This window comes from Pseudophryne corroboree, chromosome 8, assembly GCF_028390025.1.
Source record: "Pseudophryne corroboree isolate aPseCor3 chromosome 8, aPseCor3.hap2, whole genome shotgun sequence".
NCBI classification, from domain to species: domain Eukaryota; kingdom Metazoa; phylum Chordata; class Amphibia; order Anura; family Myobatrachidae; genus Pseudophryne; species Pseudophryne corroboree.
The window spans coordinates 146114070-146135994 of record NC_086451.1 but is presented as its reverse complement, the minus strand read 5'-3'; the positions used below and the strand labels follow the sequence as shown (position 1 = coordinate 146135994).

General features: G+C 44.9%; 1 protein-coding gene across 2 annotated transcripts in view; it reads right to left on the bottom strand.

Moving 5' to 3' along the window:
* Positions 1–21925, bottom strand: part of NUP62CL (nucleoporin 62 C-terminal like) — a 362287-nt gene that overhangs the window by 143843 nt on the left and 196519 nt on the right. For both annotated transcript variants that reach the window (XM_063936986.1, XM_063936987.1), the window contains exon 6: positions 20556–20634. In XM_063936986.1, the coding sequence (XP_063793056.1) occupies positions 20556–20634 (79 nt within the window). The remainder of the gene's footprint in view (positions 1–20555; positions 20635–21925) is intronic.

Here is a 21925-nt window from a genome sequence, read left to right as displayed (position 1 = left end):
ATTGCTCAATGTACACAAACTTTGTTTAATACACAAAGTTATTAAAAATATTGTATTAGATGACCTTCAGGCTGTGTGTATAAGGTGTATATGAAACATAAATGAATTGTGTGAATGTACACACACTTTGTTTAACGCACAAAGTTGTAAAAAAATATTGGCTAAAATTACCTTCAGGCTGTGTGTATAAGGTGTATATGTAACATAAATGCATTCTGTGCTTAGATTTAGGTCCCATCGCCATGATATCTCATTATGGTATGCAATTATTCCAAAATACGGAAAAATCCCATATCCAAAATACCTCTGGTCCCAAGCATTTATACTGTATATATATATATATATATATATATATACCTAGTGACGTTAATACATTCTTAATGTGTGTGAAACATGTACTGAATGCTGATTTGTGGATCTAATCAGGAAACTTTATGGTCGACATAAGTTTTATTATTCGTGTCGATATCAGGGAGTAGCAACTGGGCAAAATAACATTTTTGCAACCCCGAGGGGTCTGAGGGAAATATCTATTAAGAATAATACAACCTCCACAGATATTACTACGTCTGTGCAACCGTACCATACACACACACACAGCTGTGAGGGCTAAGCTACGCCCCCTTAATTGCGCGCTTCAGCCCCGCTATTTTTTTTAAAGCTTTTTTACCCTGGTGGGGGTCTGTATACCGTGCCTACGCACTGTATACCTCTTGTGCCAGCCTGATATGGAGGTTTTATTGCTGCCCAGTGCGCCCCCCCCCCCCCCCCTGCACCCTTGTAGTGCCACTTGTGTGTGGGAGCAATGGCGCGCTGCGCGGTACCTCTGAAGACTGAAGTCTTCTGCCGTCTTTATGAAGTCTTCTTTGCTTCTTTTACTCACTCAGCTTCTTTCTTCTGTCTCTGTGAGGGGGACGACAGCGCGGCTCTGGGAACGAGCAGCTAGGATATACCAAGTGATCAGACCCTCTGGAGCTAATGGGTGTCCAGTAGCCTAAGAAGCAGAGCCTTTGAACTCACATAAGTAGGTCTGCTTCTCTCCCCTCAGTCCCAAGAAGCAGAAAGCCTGTTGCCAGCAGTGCTCCCTAAAAATAATAAACCTAACAAAGTCTTTTCAGAGAAACTCAGGAGAGCTCCCCTGTGTGTGACCAGTCTCTCTGGGCACAGAATCTAACTGGAGTCTGGAGGGGGGGCATACAGGGAGGAGCCAGTTCACACCCCTTTTTAAAGTCTTAAAGTGCCCATGTCTCCTGCGGATCCCGTCTATACCCCATGGTCCATTTGGAATCCCCAGCATCCTCTAGGACGCATGAGAAATATAGAAAATTCTGAAGGTTTTACAAACTTTCAAGCACCACTGTTCATAAAATGTATTCTTACCAAGGCAACCCTCCCCGAACTGGGCCAGTGTTTAGCAATATAGAAACAGCAAATCAATTTATCTAACCAACTTTACATGGCAAAGGCGTCACAAGTCACCATGAGCCAGATGCAGAGTTAGATGTACATTATTTTGCAGAAAAAAAGTATGCACGAAAAAAGTGAATCTATTTGGCAGTACGGATGGTGCAATGGTTAGCATTACTGCCTCAGAGCACTGAGGTCATGGGTTCAATTCCCACCATGGCTCGAACTGTGTGGAGTTTGTATATTCTCCCAGTACTTGCGTGGGTTTCCTCCGCTTACTCCGGTTTCCTCCCACAATCCAAAAATATATTGGTAGGTTAATTGACTCCCTAAAAAATTAACCCTAGGATGAATGTGTGTGCGTATACATGTGTCAAAGTCAGAAATAATAAGAATTTACTTACCGATAATTCTATTTCTCGGAGTCCGTAGTGGATGCTGGGGTTCCTGAAAGGACCATGGGGAACAGCGGCTCCGCAGGAGACAGGGCACAAAAGTAAAGCTTTCCGATCAGGTGGTGTGCACTGGCTCCTCCCCCTATGACCCTCCTCCAGACTCCAGTTAGATACTGTGCCCGGACGAGCGTACACAATAAGGGAGGAATTTTGAATCCCGGGTAAGACTCATACCAGCCACACCAATCACACTGTACAACCTGTGATCTGAACCCAGTTAACAGTATGAAAACAGGGGAGCCTCTGAAAAGATGGCTCACAATAACACTAACCCGATTTAGTTAGCAATAACTATGTACAAGTATTGCAGATAATCCGCACTTGGGATGGGCGCCCAGCATCCACTACGGACTCCGAGAAATAGAATTATCGGTAAGTAAATTCTTATTTTCTCTATCGTCCTAGTGGATGCTGGGGTTCCTGAAAGGACCATGGGGATTATACCAAAGCTCCCAAACGGGCGGGAGAGTGCGGATGACTCTGCAGCACCGAATGAGAGAACTCCAGGTCCTCTTTTGCCAGGGTATCAAATTTGTAGAATTTTACAAACGTGTTCTCCCCTGACCACGTAGCTGCTCGGCAGAGTTGTAATGCCGAGACCCCTCGGGCAGCTGCCCAAGATGAGCCCACCTTCCTTGTGGAATGGGCATTTACATATTTTTTGCTGTGGCAAGCCTGCCACAGAATGTGCAAGCTGAATTGTACTACAAATCCAACGAGCAATAGTCTGCTTAGAAGCAGGAGCACCCAGCTTGTTGGGTGCACACAGGATAAACAGCAAGTCAGATTTCCTGACTCCAGCCGACCTGGAAACTATATTTTCAGGGCCCTGACAACATCCAGCAACTTGGAGTCCTCCAAGTCCCTAGTAGCCGCAGGTACCACAATAAGCTGGTTCAGGTGAAACGCTGACACCACCTTAGGGAGAAACTGGGGACGAGTCCACAGCTTTGCTCTGTCCGAATGGACAATCAGATATGGCTTTATGAGATAAAGCCGCCAATTCTGACACTCGCCTGGCCGAGGCCAGGACCAACAGCATGGTCACTTTCCATGTGAGATATATCAAATCCACAGATTTGAGTTGTTTAAACCAATGTGATTTTAGGAATCCCAAACTACGTTGAGATCGCCCAGTGCCACTGGAGACAACAAAAGGGGGTTGTATATGCAGTACTCCCTTAACAACTTCTGGACTTCAGGAACTGAAGCCAATTTCTTTCTGGAAGAAAATCGACCGGTCGAAATTTGAACCTTAATGGACCCCAATTTGAGACCCATATACACTCCTGTTTGCAGGAAATGTAGGAATTAACCTAGTTGAAATTCTTCCGTGGAGCCTTCCTGGCCTCACACCATGGAACATATTTTCACCTAAGCGGTGATAATGTTGTGCGGTCACCTCCTTCCTGGCTCTGACCAGGGTAGGGATGACCTCTTCCGGAATGCCTTTTTCCCTTAGGATCCGGCGTTCACCCGCCCTGGCGTCAACGCAGCTGCGGTAAGTCATGGAACAGACATGATTCTTGCTGAATCAAGATCCTTTCTAGTATCTCTTGAAGTTCCGGGTACCAAGTTCTTCTTGGCCAAACCGGAGCCACGAGTATAGTTCTTACTCCTCTCCTTCCTATCATTCTCCATACACTGGGTATGAAAGGCAGAGGAGGGAACACATACACCGACTGGTACACCCACGGTGTTACCAGAGCGTCCCAGCTATTGCCTGAGGGTCTCTAGACCTGGCACTTCATGTGAGACGTCATCATAACCACCTTTGGTCTTTCCCAACGGTTTACAAACATGTGGAAACTTCCAGATGAAGTTCCCACTTTTCCGGGTGGAATTCATTCATGCTGAGGAAATCTTCCTAGTTGTCCACTCCCGGAATGAACACTGCTGACAGTGTTATCACATGATCTTTCGCCCAGCGAAGAATCCTTGCTGTCATTGCCCTCCTGCTTCTTGTGCCGCCCCGTCTGTTTACGTGGGCGACTGCCATGATGATGTCCTACTGGATCAGCACCGGTTGACTTTGAAGCAGAGTTCTTCCTAGGCTCAGAGCATCGTAAATTGCCCTTAGCTCCAGTATATTCATGTGGAGAGAAATCTCCAGACTTGACCACACTTCCTTGGAAATTTCTTCCCTGTGTGACTGTTCCCCAGCCTCTCAGGCTGGCATCCGTGGTCACCAGAACACAGTCCTGAATGCTGAATGTGCTGCCCTCTAGAAGATGAGCACTCTGCAGCCCCCACAGAAGAGACACCCTTGTCCTTGGAGACAGGGTTATCCGCTGATGCATCTGAAGATGCGATCCGGACCATTCGTCCAGCAAATCCCCCTGAAAAGTTTTTGCGTGAGATCTGCCGAATGGAATCGCTTCGTAAGAAGCCACCATTTTTCCCAGGACTCCTGTGCATTGATGCACTGATACTTGGCCTGGTTTTAGGAGGTTTCTGACTAGGTCGGATAACTCCCTGGCTTTCCCCTCCAGGAGAAATACCTCTTTCTGGACTATGCCCAGAATCATTCCTAGGAACAGCAGACGTATCATCGGAAAACAGCTGCGATTTTTGGAATATTTAGAATCCACTCGTGCTGTCGTAGAACTACTTTAGATAGTTCTTTTCCGACCTCCAACTGTTCTCTGGAAACTTGCCCCTTTCAGGATATCGTCCAAGTAAGGGATAATTAAGATGCCTTTCTTCTTTTAAGAATCATCTTTTCGGCCATTACCTTGGTAAAGGCCCGGGGTGCCGTGGATAATTCAACGGCAGCGTCTGAAACTGATATTGACAGTTCTGTATCACGAACCAGAGGTACCCTTGTTGAGAAGGGCAAATTTGGACATGGAGGTAATCCTTGATGTCCAGGGACACCATATAGTCCCCTTTTTTCCGGTTCTCTATCACTGCTTTGAGTGACTCCATCTTGATTTGAACCTTTTTATGTAAGTGTTCAAAGATTTCAGATTTAGACTATGTCTCACCAAGCCGTCTGGCTTCAGTACCACAATATAGTGTGGAAGACTAATACCCTTTTCCTTGTTGTAGGAGGGGTACTTTGATTATCACCTGCTGGAAATACAGCTTGTGAATTTTTTCCAATACTGCCTCCCTGTCGGAGGGAGCCGTTGGTAAAGCAGGCTTCAGGAACCTGCGAGGAAAAAATGTCTCGACTCTCCTCTCCAATCTGTACCCCTGGGATAATACTTGTACGATCTAGGGGTCAACTTGCGAGTGATCCCACTGCGCGCTGAGACTCTTGAGACGACCCCCCCCACTGGTGGAGGGCTTCTTTTCCTGGGAAGGGGCTGCCTGCTGCAGTCTACTTCCCTTTCCTCTATGTCTGGGCAGATATGACTGGCCTTTTGCCCGCTTGCCCACATGGGAACGGAAGGATTGAGGCTGAAAAGACAGTGTCTTTTTCTGCTGAGATGTAACTTGGGGTAAAAAGGTTGGATTTCCCAGCTGTAGCCGTGGCCCCCAGGTCCGATGGACCGACCCCAAATAACTCCTTCCCTTTATACGGCAATATTTCCACGTGCCGTATGGGATCTGTATCACCTGACCACTGTCGTGTCCATGACATCTTCTGGGAGATATGGACAACGCACTTATCTTGATGCCAGAGTGCAAATATCCCTCTGTGCATCTCGCATACATATATATAGAATGCATCCTATTAAATGCTCTATATCAATAAAATATTTTTAGTCAGGGAATTCGACCAAGCCAACCCAGCACTGCATCTCCAGGCTGATGGCGATCGCTGGTCGCAGTATAACCACCGTATGTGTGTATATACTTTTTAGGATATTTTTCCAGCTGCCTATCAGCTGGCTCCTTGAGGGCGGCCGTATCTGGAGACGGTAACGCCACTTGATAAGCGTGTGAGCGCCTTTTCCACCCTAAGGGGTGTTTCCCAACGCGCCCTAACTTCTGGCGGGAAAGGGTATAACGCCAATATTTGCTATCGGGGTAAACCCACGCATCATCACACACTTCATTTTATTTTATCTGATTCAGGAAAAACTACAGGTAGTTTTTTCACTCCCACATAATACCCTTTTTTGTGGTACTTGTAGTATCAGAAATATGTAACACCTCCTTCATTGCCCTTAACGTGTGGCCCTAATGAGGAATACGTTTGTTTATTCACCGTCGACACTGGATTCAGTGTCCGTGTCTGTGTCTGTGTCGACCGACTGAGGTAAATAGGCGTTTTTTTTTTTAAAAACCCCTGACGGTGTTTCTGAGACGCCTGGATCGGTACTAATTGTTTGTCGGCCGTCTCATGTCGTCAACCGACCTTGCAGCGTGTTGACATTCTCACGTAATTCCCTAAATAAGCCATCCATTCCGGTGTCGACTCCCTAGAGAGTGACATCACCCTTACAGGCAATTTCTCCGCCTCCTCCAACATCGTCCTCATACATGTCGACACACACGTACCGACACACAGCACACACACCTGGAATGCTCTGACAGAGGACAGGACCCCACTAGCCCTTTGGAGAGACAGAGGGAGAATTTGCCAGCACACACCAAAAAAACGCTATAATTACATAGGGACAACCTTATATAAGTGTTTCTCCCTAATAGCATCTTTATATATATATTTATATCGCCAATTAGTGCCCCCCCTCTCTGTTTAAACCCTGTTTCTGTAGTGCAGTGCAGGGGAGAGCCTGGGAGCCTTCTCTCCAGCCTTTCTGTGAGAGAAAATGGCGCTGTGTGCTGAGGAGATAGGCCCCGCCCCTTTTCCGGCGGGCTCGTCTCCCGCTCTTTAGTGAAGTTTGGCAGGGGTTAAATATCTCCATATAGCCCCTGGGGGCTATATGTGAGGTATTTTTAGCCAGTATATAGGTTTACATTTGCCTCCCAGGGCGCCCCCCCCCAGCGCCCTGCACCCTCAGTGACTGCGTGTGAAGTGTGCTGAGAGGAAAATGGCGCACAGCTGCAGTGCTGTGCGCTACCTTTAGAAGACTGCAAGGGTCTTCAGCCGCCGATTCTGGACCTCTTCTTACTTCAGCATCTGCAAGGGGGCCGGCGGCGCGGCTCCGGTGACCATCCAGGCTGTACCTGTGATCGTCCCTCTGGAGCTGATGTCCAGTAGCCAAGAAGCCAATCCATCCTGCACGCAGGTGAGTTCACTTCTTCTCCCCTCTGTCCCTCGTTGCAGTGATCCTGTTGCCAGCAGGACTCACTGTAAAATAACAAACCTAAGCTAAACTTTCTCTAAGCAGCTCTTTAGGAGAGCCACCTAGAATTGCACCCTTCTCGGCCGGGCACAAAAATCTAACTGGAGTCTGGAGGAGGGTCATAGGGGGAGGAGCCAGTGCACACCACCTGATCGGAAAGCTTTACTTTTGTGCCCTGTCTCCTGCGGAGCCGCTGTTCCCCATGGTCCTTTCAGGAACCCCAGCATCCACTAGGACGATAGAGAAATATCATGATGCACACTGCCATATTTGCACCTCACATGTGTCCCCGCTGCGCATGCGTACGCTCTCCCGTGCGTGCGCATACTCGCTGTTATGTGCACCCGCAGGCGCACGGTATGCGCATTTACGGTAGAGTTTATGTGCGCCTAGCGTGCGACTCAATCGTTACATATTTTCACCATATAATGTATTTTGTAGATTATGGTCCCTTTGATAGAATCTGAAAGTTTAGTTAATGTAGCATGTTCATAGACAAAGAGATCCCTCTTTGTTTGATACGAAGGGTCAGACAAGGGTTATACAGTGGTGTTTAGTATCCATCGGAAGAGTATTTAATTAGCAATATTACGGTGTTGGTTTGAAGCGGATTACTCGCTCGTGCGAATAGTTATAGACATAAGAAGTTTATGGACATTTACTATTATTTGCACTTTATTATCCATGCGGCGGGAAACCTAGTTTCCCACCCACCTGAGCAGTTAGAAATAGTCACAGCCCACCTGTATGAATCAACCTATGACCTTTTGTTATAATGCGAAGACGAATTCCTGTGTCCAATGAACAATAAGAATATAGGACCATTGTACTGTATTATGTGTAGGGTATAAAAGGACAAGCCGACCTGATCCAGCTCTCTATTCTCTTCAACGGTTCTCATTGCTGATAATCGGGAGCTGGATATCCAGAGGCGCATGCGATTGTTTCCCTTGAGCGTAAGTTTTCTCCGCAATCATATTGTCTTTCTTGTTATTGTGAGCCATATATCTCTCTCTCTCTCTTCTCCTCTTTCTCTCTCTTTCTCTTAAGTGTTATTGTACTGCTATTGTATTTCATGTGTAGTTATCTGGTTAGGTAGTCTATGTTATATTGGTAGTGTATGACTTGTATTGTTTTATTCTTTTTGAACATTCATTCATTTCCTTAAAAGGCGTTAGACCCTTAGACCGGTATTGTGTGTGTGTTCATTATATTGCAGTGGGTAATAGGAGCGTCTCTATCGCTCAAACAGCTTTAGTGTAAACCATCTTACACTGTGTTGCATTTTCACCTTATCACTGCACAAGGGTTTACAGTATAAGTACATTGTTTATGGTATAGTTATAAAGGTTTAACATTGTGAGCGTCTGCGCCGCTGGTGATCTCTTCGTGGTCCCGAGCGTCCGCTACGCTAATAGCGTATCATTACGTTAGTCGGCAGCCTATAGCGTGCCTGCCTGTGATCTCTTGGCCGTAAGCGAACGTGAAGCTCGAGCGTCTCGACTACGGCTAAGCGATTGATACGCAACATGCGTACCCTTACGGTATACCATACGCCAATAGCGTACTGTGTTCTTCCACCTTTTAGAGGGTTTTAAGTAAGATAAATATTCAGCTTTATCAATTGGCGGCTCGCCCGTCCTTCACATATCTGCACTAGGTAATTTCAGCAGACATTATCCATCAGCAAAGGGCGGGAGGTCATATTCCTCGTAGTGCTGTCTGGATAAGCGTCTGCTTCGCTTAGTAAAGGGTGCTGAAGGAATCCGGAACCAGAGGTAAGAACAACACGCTAGTGTCTTTTAAAACTGTTTATTTCTGTCTTGCGTACGCACGCACGCATATATCTGCATTTCTTTTCATTCGTGTATTTTCATATCACTCTCCTGTTTGCCATTTCACAATTGTTAACGGGCTAAGAAAGATTTGTTGCTATCAGTAGTTAAAGAGTAAAAGGAATACATTAAGGGGTAAATTGTAAAGCACGCACACAGCTCTGCCTAAGGATACAAGGAGAGACCGGTGTGGTGCTCGGTAGATGATCGAGGATCACCTACATTGATAAACGTGTTAATTGTGTTACGGTGGATATCTGCCTTGCGTACACGTGTCTCTAACAAAAGGCTGAGACTCGCGTACGTAACCCAAAGGCCGACGCACGCAGCGTATATTACGCAACGGAGCGTCCGGGTACGCCCACGTAACAAATCACACGATAAGTGTTATTTTAAACAGGCGAAAAGGTGGCAACGCTATAAATAGCGCAAGTCAATTTTAGTGTCTGAAATTTAAATTAATAGATCCTTCTCTAATTTACGACTCATCTGGTCTAAAGGAAAGAAATTTCTGCGCAGAAATAGAAATAGAAACAAAAGTAAAGTGTACATGTGGTGAGTGAGTGTTTGCATATATAAGTTTCTACAATTTTTTTGGGATTGAACCACAGAAATCATCGAGTTCTCGTGAATTACATACGTGTAAGTGACATGCACGGTGGCTAGGGAGGCATCCCTTGTTAAATATACAAAGAGCATTAGAGTATAGCAGACCAGGAGGTCATACTGTAGCACAGACCAGGAGGTCCAGAACAGACCAGGAGGTCCAGGTACAGCAGACAAGGAAGTCCGCTATAAATAGAGACAAGTAGCCCAACACCAGAAAGGGTTGGTGCGGAAACCATATAGGCCATAAAGCTCAGGCTGAAGGAATTCGCAGCTGCTAAATTTCGATTCCACTGGTCGCTCCGCACATAAGATTAGTTGCTTATGTGCTGAACGATTGTACCGCACGTAATTGTGTGCATTAGTTAGTAATTTGACCCAGTACCATTTGCGTACGAAAGCGGTCATAAACGCTATTTGTACATTCTAACGTGATTTGTGTAATTTTTTATTTTTTAAGGGAAGTTCGCTGGTCACTCAGGAATTATCCAACAACCAACAGTTACTGGAAAGGGTTAATGCTCTGCGGATCACACTCGCATGTTCCAGTAAACAAAGGTTCATAGGGGCCCTAGGTCGAGTACGCCAGCGCTAAAGCAGTGTGTGGGCGTATTGGTCGGCGTGGGCGAGTGAGAGGGGTACTCGGTAAACTACCACCGTCAACCTATCTTGAACATCTTGGTTTTTGTAAGGGTTCGCTGAAGACCCTGATATAAAGGTCAGAGGTAGTGCAAGCAACACCTGCAAGCTATGGGAGCCAGTTGTTCAGGTAGGGGGCGATCAACCTCGGTTCGGGTTGATTTAGTAAACCGACCAATCGGGTCGGCAAGGTATGTAATGTGTGAAAAATACGGTTCACACACAGAGGTTTTATGTGATGAATGGGAAAGAATGACTGTACATGACGGGGAGAAGTTCCCAAGAGTAGGCAGCTTTAGCCCAGATGTGTTACTAAATCTAAGGAGAAGGATATGTCTCATTAAATCAGCAAAGAGACGGATCAAACATTATGATTATTTGCAGTTATGGCAACAGGAGGGTGAAATACAGAGAGGATTGGCTCAGGCGGCGGGATCTAACCCTATCAGGAAACTGATAGCTACGGCACCACCGCCACCTTACATAACGGGAGAGAAGTTGGTTGCGGAGAATGACGCACTAGGGTGCAATAAAAAGGCACTTAACAACTGTATAAATGTTAAGGATAATGTTAATAAGTTAACTAATGCAAATATTAACCCGTGCAAGTTGTACCCTGTTTTAAACTTTCCCCAGGAGTGTGATCAAGAGGACGAATCAGCAACAATATCGGCGCTCTCTCTAGCAGCCACCATATCAGAAACAGCAGTGGGCACAGCCCAACCCGTAAGATTAGTATCAAAGGCCCCTAGCGGAGGGACAGGTGAGGTCGTATCAACGGGTAAGTACGGCACCATACACTATGCTGAAACCATTTCACCACAAGCTGTAGAATCTATTCAGAAGGATGTTAGTAGACTTAATCCCGTTAGGGTAATAGCAGTGCCAAATGGGAAAACTGACACTACAGGAATCACTCCTGTCAGGAACATTGCCATGTACAGCCCGTTTTCCCGAATGGAATTAAGAACCATAGTGTCTGAATTCCCTGATCCTAGAAAAGATCTAGTTGCTAGTCAGAAATACATCAGAGACCTAGGGAACACTGTAGAGCCCAATAACAAAGACTGGCATATATTGCTGAGGGCATGTTTACCCTCCAATGTCGACTCAGCTCAATTTTTAGCTGACTGTGGATTGGATCAGGATGTACCCCTTACGGATGTGTACAACCAAGACAATGTAAAAAGAATAAATTTACAATTAAAAGAGTATTTTTCAGCTGTAGTTAAATGGAACAAAATTTTCTCCATTAAACAAAAAGAGTCAGAGACAGCTTCAGAATATTTCCACAGGGCATTACTAGAAATGGCTAAATACACAGGCATAGAAGACATTAAAACAAACATAAATCATAGAGAAGTAGCAGTATCTGTGCTAATGGATGGTTTAAAAGAAGCATTAAAGACAAGGGTACAGACCACGCAACCATGTTGGCGAGGTCTGTCGGTTGCTACTTTGAGAGAGGCAGCTGTTGATCATGATCGGAATATCACCAGACACAGGGAATTACAAAGTGAGAAGTTAATGTCCGTAAGTATACAGGCCCTGACCACAAGGCAACCTTTGTATAAATCACCAAACCCTGTGGGTAAGTCAAATGTGGTAACTTGTTATTTTTGTCATAGACAGGGACACATGGCACGAGACTGTAGAGCGAAAAATTCACAAAAATCATATCAACCCCCTAGACAACGACATGACACACGAAATTGGGAACAGGGTCCGCAGAAACGGAGTTATGAGCCACATGCAGGGTAAACAAAAAGATATCCCCCGAACAGAGACTGGCAAGCCTCTGGTAGTTCCCAGTTAACCCCCTCTCAAGTAGTTGCTGCCAGCGGGATTCAGGGAGGTCACCATACCCAATAGGGGTGTGGCCATACCTGTAATCTGCACCCAGTGAAATTGATTGCAAGCCTTGGAAGTGAACCAGAGGTCACAATTGATGTAGCTGGTAAATCATTAAACTTTCTTGTAGATACGGGGCGGCCAAATCAGTGATAAATTCGACAGTGGGCATGAGAACCACTGGTAAGACAATTCCAGCCATGGGAGTAACGGGAGTAGTCCAGCACTACCCTGTTAGCAAACCAGCCGAGATTACAATAGGGCCTTTACATACCAAGCATTCCTTTTTGCTGGCTGCATCGGCACCGACTAATCTCCTGGGAAGAGATTTATTGTGTAAAATGGGGTGTGTCATTTATTGTACTCCTGAAGGTGTATTCTTAGACATACCTGAGAATAACGCTCAGGAAGTGCGAGACATGTTAGACTCCCCATCAAAATTAATGTCCCACACTGTTATGTTAAATAGGAATCCATCCCAGGTAGAAGAAATGACATCCCAAATACCAGAGTCACTTTGGACTAAAGATGGACAAGACACTGGATTAATGGCAAACGTAGCTCCAGTAGTTGTGCAAGTAAAAGATGGTAGGATAGCTCCAAAAATCCCACAATACCCTCTGAAGCCAGAGGTGGAGTTAGGAGTATATCCCGTAATAGAGCGCTTGCTACAACAGGGCATTTTGGTAAGAACATCCAGCACTGCCAATAGTCCCATCTTCCCTGTGAAAAAGAGTGGGGGGAGGGGTTACCGGCTAGTGCAGGATCTAAGGGGGATTAACAAAATAGTTGAGAGTCAATTCCCCGTAGTGCCAAATCCAGCTGTCATCCTTATGCAGATCCCTCCCACTGTGAAATTTTTCACTGTTATTGACCTCTGCTCCGCTTTCTTTTCGGTACCCCTGCATTCTGACAGCCAATATTTGTCTGCATTTACATACAGAGGAGTCCAATACACATGGACTCAATTACCACAAGGTTTCATAGACAGTCCAAGCATATTTTCCCAGGCTTTGCATGATTGTTTACAGTCTTTCCAACCAGAGAGTGGATCAATATTGATACAGTATGTGGATGATTTACTACTGTGTTCAGATTCATTGGAAGCGTCCCTGAAGGATACGAAACAGCTCCTGTTTCATCTTTCAGACACAGGACACAAGGTTTCCAAAGACAAGTTGCAATTATGCCAAACTAAAGTAAAATATTTAGGACACTGTCTAACACAAGGACTGAGACACCTGACCGCTGATAGAATTCAAGCAATTAGAGACATGACTCTGCCACAAACCCAGCAACAGATCAGAACATTTTTAGGAATGTGTAGGTATTGCCATAACTGGATCCCAGGATTTTCCATTCTAGCATTACCTTTGCAGGAAATGGTCTCATCAAACAAACTTGATCGGATTTCGCATACAGACGAATCCGAGATGGTATTTGAGAGACTTAAACAGTGCCTAACGAAGGCGCCAGCATTAGGTATGCCAGACTATGGGAAACCCTTTGAGCTGTACGGAACAGAAAGTGCTGGTTGCGTGGCAGGCGTCCTAACCCAGAAGCACGGTGATGCCAGCAGGCCGGTAGCATACTACAGCGCTCAGCTAGATATGGTAGCGCGATCCCTCCCCACATGCTTGCGAAGCGTTGCTGCAATAGCATTGCTAGTAACGAAAAGCGAAGATGTAGTGCTAGGACACAACCTCACAATCCATACACCACATGCAGTGTCAGCCTTGCTAAATTCTGCCCAAACCAGGCACGTCTCATCAGCGCGGTTTACAAGATGGGAATTGGCACTAATGGCCCCCGTAAACATCACCATAAGGAGATGCAGTGCATTAAATCCTGCAACATATCTCCCAGGTGTGCCTGGGCAGGCACAAAGGGTGGAGGATGAGAGTGGTGGGGAAGGAGGATTTAATACAAAGGATGACACACATGATTGTATGGAATATTTGACCCAAAATTTCACGGCAAGGCCTGACATCAGTGACAACCCACTGGAAGATGTAGATCTTACTTTCTACACTGACGGTAGTTGTCACAGACAGTCGGACTCGGGAGACTTGTGTACTGGATACGCAGTCGTAGATGACCAAGGCACCATAGAAGCAGAACCGCTAGGCCCACCTCACTCAGCCCAGGTTGCTGAACTGGTTGCCCTAACCAGAGCATGTGAATTGGCTAAGGGCAAGTCAGCCAGTATCTACACCGATTCTAGATACGCCTTCGGGGTAGTCCATGATTTCGGAGCCCTATGGCGCCTCAGAAATTTCATGACGGCAGCTGGTACACCGGTAGCGCATGCAGCTCACATCAAAAGGCTTCTAACAGCGATACAGGAACCCGACAGAGTGGCTGTTATCAATTGTAAAGCACACACATATAGCCAGGACCCAGTATCACTTGGTAACAGCCGAGCAGACGAAGCTGCTAAGATAGCAGCTGGTACCCCCAGACAGACAGACACCACACAACTGATGGTATTTAATACCATCAACACACAGAAGTTGTGTGAAATGCAAAATTTGTGTTCCACACAGGAAAAGGCAGTCTGGAAGGCAAAAGGATATGGCCAGGAGTCCTCAGGACTCTGGACAGATGGACAGGGTAAACCAGTGGCCCCCAGAGCATATCTTCCATGTTTAGCTGAGGCAGCACACGGGCTGACTCATCTGGGCAAGGAGGGAATGTGTAAGTTGGTAAGAGCATATTGGTGCGCCCCAGGATTTTCATCTAATGCAGGTAAGAGCAATGTCATTCCTTACCTGTTTGAGGAAGAATATCGGAAAGGCAATACCAACAGAACCATCTCATATCCCACCTACAGGCGGCCCTTTTCAGGTAATACAGATTGACTTTATACAATTACCCCCTTGTCGAAATTTGAAATATGTACTTGTTTGTATAGATGTATTCTCAAATTGGGTCGAAGCATTTCCGGCGGCCACAAATACCGCTATGTTTACTGCGAAGAAAATTGTGCAGGAATTTGTGTGTAGATATGGTATCCCTAGAATAATTGAAAGTGATAGGGGTACCCATTTTACAGGTGATGTCTTTCAAGGAATGTGTAAGTTGATGGGAATTGATAGTAAGCTGCACACTCCATATTGCCCCCAGGCGAGTGCGAAGGTGGAAAGAGTGAACAGCACTATTAAAAATAAATTGAGCAAAGTTATGGCAGAAACAGGATTGACATGGCCAGAAGCTTTACCCATTGTACTATACAGCATCAGAACCACTCCCAGGTCCCCTCTTAATCTGTCCCCCTTTGAAATTCTGTTTGGTCGACAACCGCATGTTATGATTAACCCTCAGGATGATTTGAAGTGTAACAATGAAGTGACTGTAAAATACCTGGTTAACATGAGTAAACAGCTAAGGAATCAAAATGACAATCTGAAGTTAGTGATTCCTGATTTGCCAGATAGTAATTGTCATGACATTGAACCTGGGGATTATGTAATGATACGTAATTTTCTACGCTCAGGTTGCCTTATTGACAGATGGGAAGGACCATACCAAGTCTTATTGATTAGCACGACAGCATTGAAGGTTGCCGAGAGAGAGACTTGGGTTCATTCGTCCCATTGTAAGAAGGTTGCTGATCCAGAGAGGTCTCGTGATAAAGAACAGACGGTAGAGGAAGTTGTATCACTGGAGAGTCTGTTTCAGGAGAACTGTGACGGCACCTGAGCATTGAAAATAATAAGATCGGAGGCAGTTGTCGATCCCCTGTTCCCTTTTATTGTTTTTCTCCACTTCCCATCCCATCTCCCTCAAGTATTTCTTTCCCCCTTCTCATTCTTCTCCATTTCCTCCTATAAGATGGACTTGCCCCAAGAGACTGTGATCCGGATTTTTCTGTTGACCATGATGTTGACCAGAGCAGTCTGTCCCGGCGAGAGTACCATGGAGGTCGAGAGAGGTTCTGGAATGGGTTCTGATGACAGAGATGGAGGCGTAGTTTTCCAAGAACAACATAATCAACAAGCAAAGGCGAGTATCAGAAAACGATCCGATAGCATTGACAATAGAAGGAATTGTGAAGGATTGTTAGCTGAAGAAAACTGTATCTGTAGGCTCTGTGACAATGTAGTTGAGGATGGGTGCATCAAGAAATGTCAGTCCAGTTTTAATATCCACATGGACCGGCATCCATTGAGTGACTATCACTCCTTAGTGGGTAATGTGTTAAATCAGACAGATTGTTGGGTATGCTCTCAAGTACCTCAAGGCCATAGCAAATCAGGATTAGTGCCCTTCCCTTTAACTATATGGGAGGTACTTGAGCTAAGTGGTGGGAGGCCGGTGGACAGGAGGTTTAATATCTCCAGTCCTCCTAGTTTGAAGCTCCACCAATATCATGTGGATAGATCCCTAGTATGTTTTAACATTTCCAATCCCCGAAAACCGGGAAATTGGGAAGTGTCATGGAATAACCAAACCATGACCTTTTCATACAGAGCCGATAGAATGCCAACAGATACAGAACTTATACGCCACATAGCCGGTAGTGGAAAATATTTCCGATATAGGTATACCCTAGGAAGTAGGACCATGAGAGTTGGAGAGGTATCACCAGGATACTGTGCACATATCATACAAACAGATACGTGTACTAGACAGATGGGAGAATTAGGGTTAGGAAATTTCATATGGAAAATGTGTAATATGGTTATGTCCTACTCCGTCCCATATGTTCTCCCCGATGATGCATATTTCATATGCGGGAGGAAGGCGTATAAGTGGCTTGCCCCAAACTCAGAAGGGTTGTGTTATATTGGAAAAGTACTGCCTGAGGTAATGACTGTATCACATACTAAAATGAAAGATATTCACCGCAGTGCCCAAGCTCCTTATACTCACACTCATTACGAGCACATCGTTAAACGGCACCTGATAGAGAGAACAGAGCATCAGGCCTCTGACCTGATCAATGAATCCACCGGGATCCAATTCCTAATCGCGTTAGATATCACTCGCACAGCCAGAGGAGTGATAAATTATAAATATATATCTGCGCTTGCAAATTTATTAGACAATATCACTGAAATGTATGATGACACTTTTAGATATACCGGAAGGGAGCTTCAAGCTTATAAAACACAACTGGTTCAGCATAGGATGATTCTCAATTATCTCACAGCTGTGACGGGCGGATATTGTGTCACCCTAGCAACTCAGTATGGAATAAAGTGCTGCACGTATATCACGAATAGCACTGAGGACCCGGTCGAGGTCATAGACCAAAAGATGGACGACATTCTCCAATTAAAGTGGGAATTCCGCAGGAGACACAATCTCACCCTTGCTGCTGTGGGTAATGAGCTGACCAGTTGGGTGTCATGGTTGAACCCGCGAAATTGGTTCTCTGGTTTAGGAGAATGGGCTCAAGGAGTCATAATGGATGTAGGGAAGTTTCTTCTATGTATCTTGGGTGTTATATTGATTGGCTTGATATTTAGATGCGTTCAGGCTTTAACAAAGTGTAAACGTAGTGCCCGAGTGATGAGTTTAAGGAGTGAAGATACTGTAATAACGACTGATGTGATTTATGACCCAACGATAGAGACAATGTTGTGATGAAAATGTGATTCCACGGTCCGTTTCTTTCACCTGTTTCTCGTTTTTCTCCAAGGTAAAAAGACTCGCATGGAAGAGGAATTTGATGACCCGGTATACAGACAACAGATGGACTAAAGAAGAAGTTTTGACAACCTTGTACACAGATAATTGATGAACTATGCCATAGACCCCCAGTTTCCCTAGAAATTTTAAATTTACGCTAGCCCAACACTTTTTGTAAGTCTATGGACATTGACAAAGCTTATTGCCCGCACTTTTTGGCAAAAGCCCAAAGAAGACTGCATTCAACAGACACCAGACAAGACTTCAACCGACAAATGTTCATTAACCTGACATAGAATATCAATGCATTTACCATAAGTGTTCTTTATCTTCATCTCTACAACCTTCAGGTAATGACACACATAGTCGATAGGGAATACAGACACAGATATCAGCACTCACATATTCCCCTATTCATGTATCATCAACTAAAATGTGCTCCCCCATTTTGTTGCAACCAAAAGCCGAAAAGAGCTCGGTAAAGTTTGACAGCCCATCCACAGACCCTTAATACGGGATAAGAAGGAATTCAAATGTATACTTCGCAATACCTCGAAGCTTGATTTAAGACACGTACGGCACGATGATACATGACCCCCCCAAACATGGATTCATACACACATTCTTCTGCTATCTCACTAGGTCATACCCTTTTCCTACCTTCTCCTCTCCTCCCCAACCCAATCATAGAAATGTATTTACACATGACATATATTTTTCTCTTTTTGAAATGTTTTAGAAAGTGGCAGTTATTGGTGACTGCCAAAGGGTGGACTGTCAAAGTCAGAAATATATCATGATGCACACTGCCATATTTGCACCTCACATGTGTCCCCGCTGCGCATGCGTACGCTCTCCCGTGCGTGCGCATACTCGCTGTTATGTGCACCCGCAGGCGCACGGTATGCGCATTTACGGTAGAGTTTATGTGCGCCTAGCGTGCGACTCAATCGTTACATATTTTCACCATATAATGTATTTTGTAGATTATGGTCCCTTTGATAGAATCTGAAAGTTTAGTTAATGTAGCATGTTCATAGACAAAGAGATCCTTCTTTGTTTGATACGAAGGGTCAGACAAGGGTTATACAGTGGTGTTTAGTATCCATCGGAAGAGTATTTAATTAGCAATATTCCGGTGTTGGTTTGAAGCGGATTACTCGCTCGTGCGAATAGTTATGGACATAAGAAGTTTATGGACATTTACGATTTGCACTTTATTATCCATGCGGCGGGAAACCTAGTTTCCCACCCACCTGAGCAGTTGGAAATAGTCACAGCCCACCTGTATGAATCAACCTATGACCTTTTGTTATAATGCGAAGACGAATTCCTGTGTCCAATGAACAATAAGAATATAGGGACCATTGTACTGTATTATGTGTAGGGTATAAAAGGACAAGCCGACCTGATCCAGCTCTCTATTCTCTTCAACGGTTCTCATTGCTGATAATCGGGAGCTGGATATCCAGAGGCGCATGCGATTGTTTCCCTTGAGCGTAAGTTTTCTCCGCAATCATATTGTCTTTCTTGTTATTGTGAGCCATATATCTCTCTCTCTCTCTTCTCCTCTTTCTCTCTCTTTCTCTTAAGTGTTATTGTACTGCTATTGTATTTCATGTGTAGTTATCTGCTTAGGTAGTCTATGTTATATTGGTAGTGTATGACTTGTATTGTTTTATTCTTTTTGAACATTCATTCATTTCCTTAAAAGGCGTTAGACCCTTAGACCGGTATTGTGTGTGTGTTCATTATATTGCAGTGGGTAATAGGAGCGTCTCTATCGCTCAAACAGCTTTAGTGTAAACCATCTTACACTGTGTTGCATTTTCACCTTATCACTGCACAAGGGTTTACAGTATAAGTACATTGTTTATGGTATAGTTATAAAGGTTTAACATTGTGAGCGTCTGCGCCGCTGGTGATCTCTTCGTGGTCCCGAGCGTCCGCTACGCTAATAGCGTATCATTACGTTAGTCGGCAGCCTATAGCGTGCCTGCCTGTGATCTCTTGGCCGTAAGCGAACGTGACGCTCGAGCGTCTCGACTACGGCTAAGCGATTGTTACGCAACGTGCGTACCCTTACGGTATACCATACGCCAATAGCGTACTGTGTTCTTCCACCTTTTAGAGGGTTTTAAGTAAGATAAATATTCAGCTTTATCACATGTGGTAGGGAATATAGATTGCAAACTCCAATGTGGCAGGGACTGATGTGAATGGCCAAATATTCTCTGTAAAGCACTGCGGAATATGTGTGCGCTATATAAATAACTGGCAATAAATAAATAATTATGCATTTGCCCATTTGCAACTTATACGCATCCCGTGACGCAACCGCATCTGTAGGAGCCCTTAGATCCCTACTATTAATGATCATCAGTGATCAATTGCACCTGCCCAAAAAGATACCCCGCTAAATAGGAAGATTTCTGCTTAAGTCCACCTCTGTACAAGTTCCATTTGTGCGAACACACCCTCACTGAACTTTGCCTACTTGTGTAGCCTTGCCACAACTCATTTCTGCTTCTTCAGTCACAAGTGCAGATGTGATCAAAATGCATAGGACAGCACGGTGTACAAATATTCGCAGCAAGTCATGCAAGATAAGCTCAAAAAAGGGCATACATTCAACTGCACAACTGGCATACGTTCAACTGCACATCATCCTTCGACTTTATTAGCCTCATGAACGTGGATTAAGAACGGTTTGGGTTTTAGTGTTCTTTGAAATGCAGATAATGGTAAGTACATAACAGAAAACAGAAATAACACCCCCCACCCCCACGGCATTACTCAATATCAGGTAGAAATCCATCTTGAAATCCCTTTTAAAAAGTATTTACAAGTACCACGCAGTCATTAATATTTACATAGTAAGAGATGAATGCACATAGAAACCACTAGATACAAATTTATCTTACCTTACAATGAGACCTAGTACAGAGCCAGAGATACTAGTCTGAACTGCTCCAGTGGCTAGTGGCTTGACACTCAAGGGTGCTGCATGAGAAATAACAGGGCATGATTGGTTGTGTATATTTAGGATCTAAAAGTAATTGATCAGTACAAATATGTCACTTGTCTTACTGTGATTGTGAGAATAATTATTATATAGTACAATCCCTCTAATAGGACTCAAGGCACTTCACAGATAGTGAGAACATATTACAGTACAGACACTACGTACATAATAAAGAGGTTTAGCTTTGCATGAAACAGACCATGGAGATGACTATAAATGGTTGCCACACCTTTTGTAGTAATCAGTTGCAAGGATCTTTCATCATACCAACAAAGGATCCAGGTGAGGAAGCTATTTTAGGCGGACTATATGGGATTACACTGGCCAGTGCTTGGTACTGATAACACATAACGGGAGAGATAGAAAAAATAGGATTTTAATATACCTACCGGTAAATACTTTTCTCGTAGTCCATAAGGGATATTGGGCGTCTGCCTCTGTGCGGTGACTTTCTGTAGGTTCTTTGTTTGGTGTTCCTGTTCAGCTGTTACTGTTGTCAGACCTTGCTGGCTAAGTTATGTATTGGTGTGCTGGTGTTTAAATCTCACCACACCTGTTGTTGTTACGTTCCTTCTCTCAAGTAGGTCATTCTCCTTCGGGCACTGTTTTACCTATAACCGAGATGTAAGAGACGGCATAGAGGGGAGGAGCCAACACACCCAGTGGAAGAATTTTAAAGTGCCCTTGTTTCTTTGGACCCGTCTATACCCCATCGTACTAATTCTGTCCCCAAAGATTCCGAGAAAAGGATTTACCTGTAGGTATATTACAATCCTATTTTCTCTAGCATCCATAAGGGATATTGGGGACAGAAGATCCCTTCTTCGTGGTAGAGGCAAAGGGTCCTGTACGGACAAGTCCAGAAGAGCCGCATACCACGCTCTTCAGGGCCAATCCGGGGCAATCAAGATTGCTTCCACTTTTTGAGGTCTGATCCGCTTGAGCACCCTTGGGATCAGAGGAATCAGGAAGACCAGCCGGTAAGGCCAAGGCGAAGTCAGCACATCGACTGTGCTCGCCTGAGGGTCCCTGGATCGTGAGCAATAGCAGCGAAGCTTCTTGCTGAGACGAGAGGCAACCCCACCTGTCGATCAGTTGGAACACCTGAGGGTGTAGTCCCTACTCCCCCGGGTGGAGGTTGTGGGAACTTAGAAAGTCCGTCTCCCAGTTGTCCACTCCCGGAATGATGCACGTTTTTCAGCCCAAAGGAGTATTCTTGACACTTCTCGCATGCAGGCCCTGCTTTTTGTCCCTCCTTGTCGATTAATG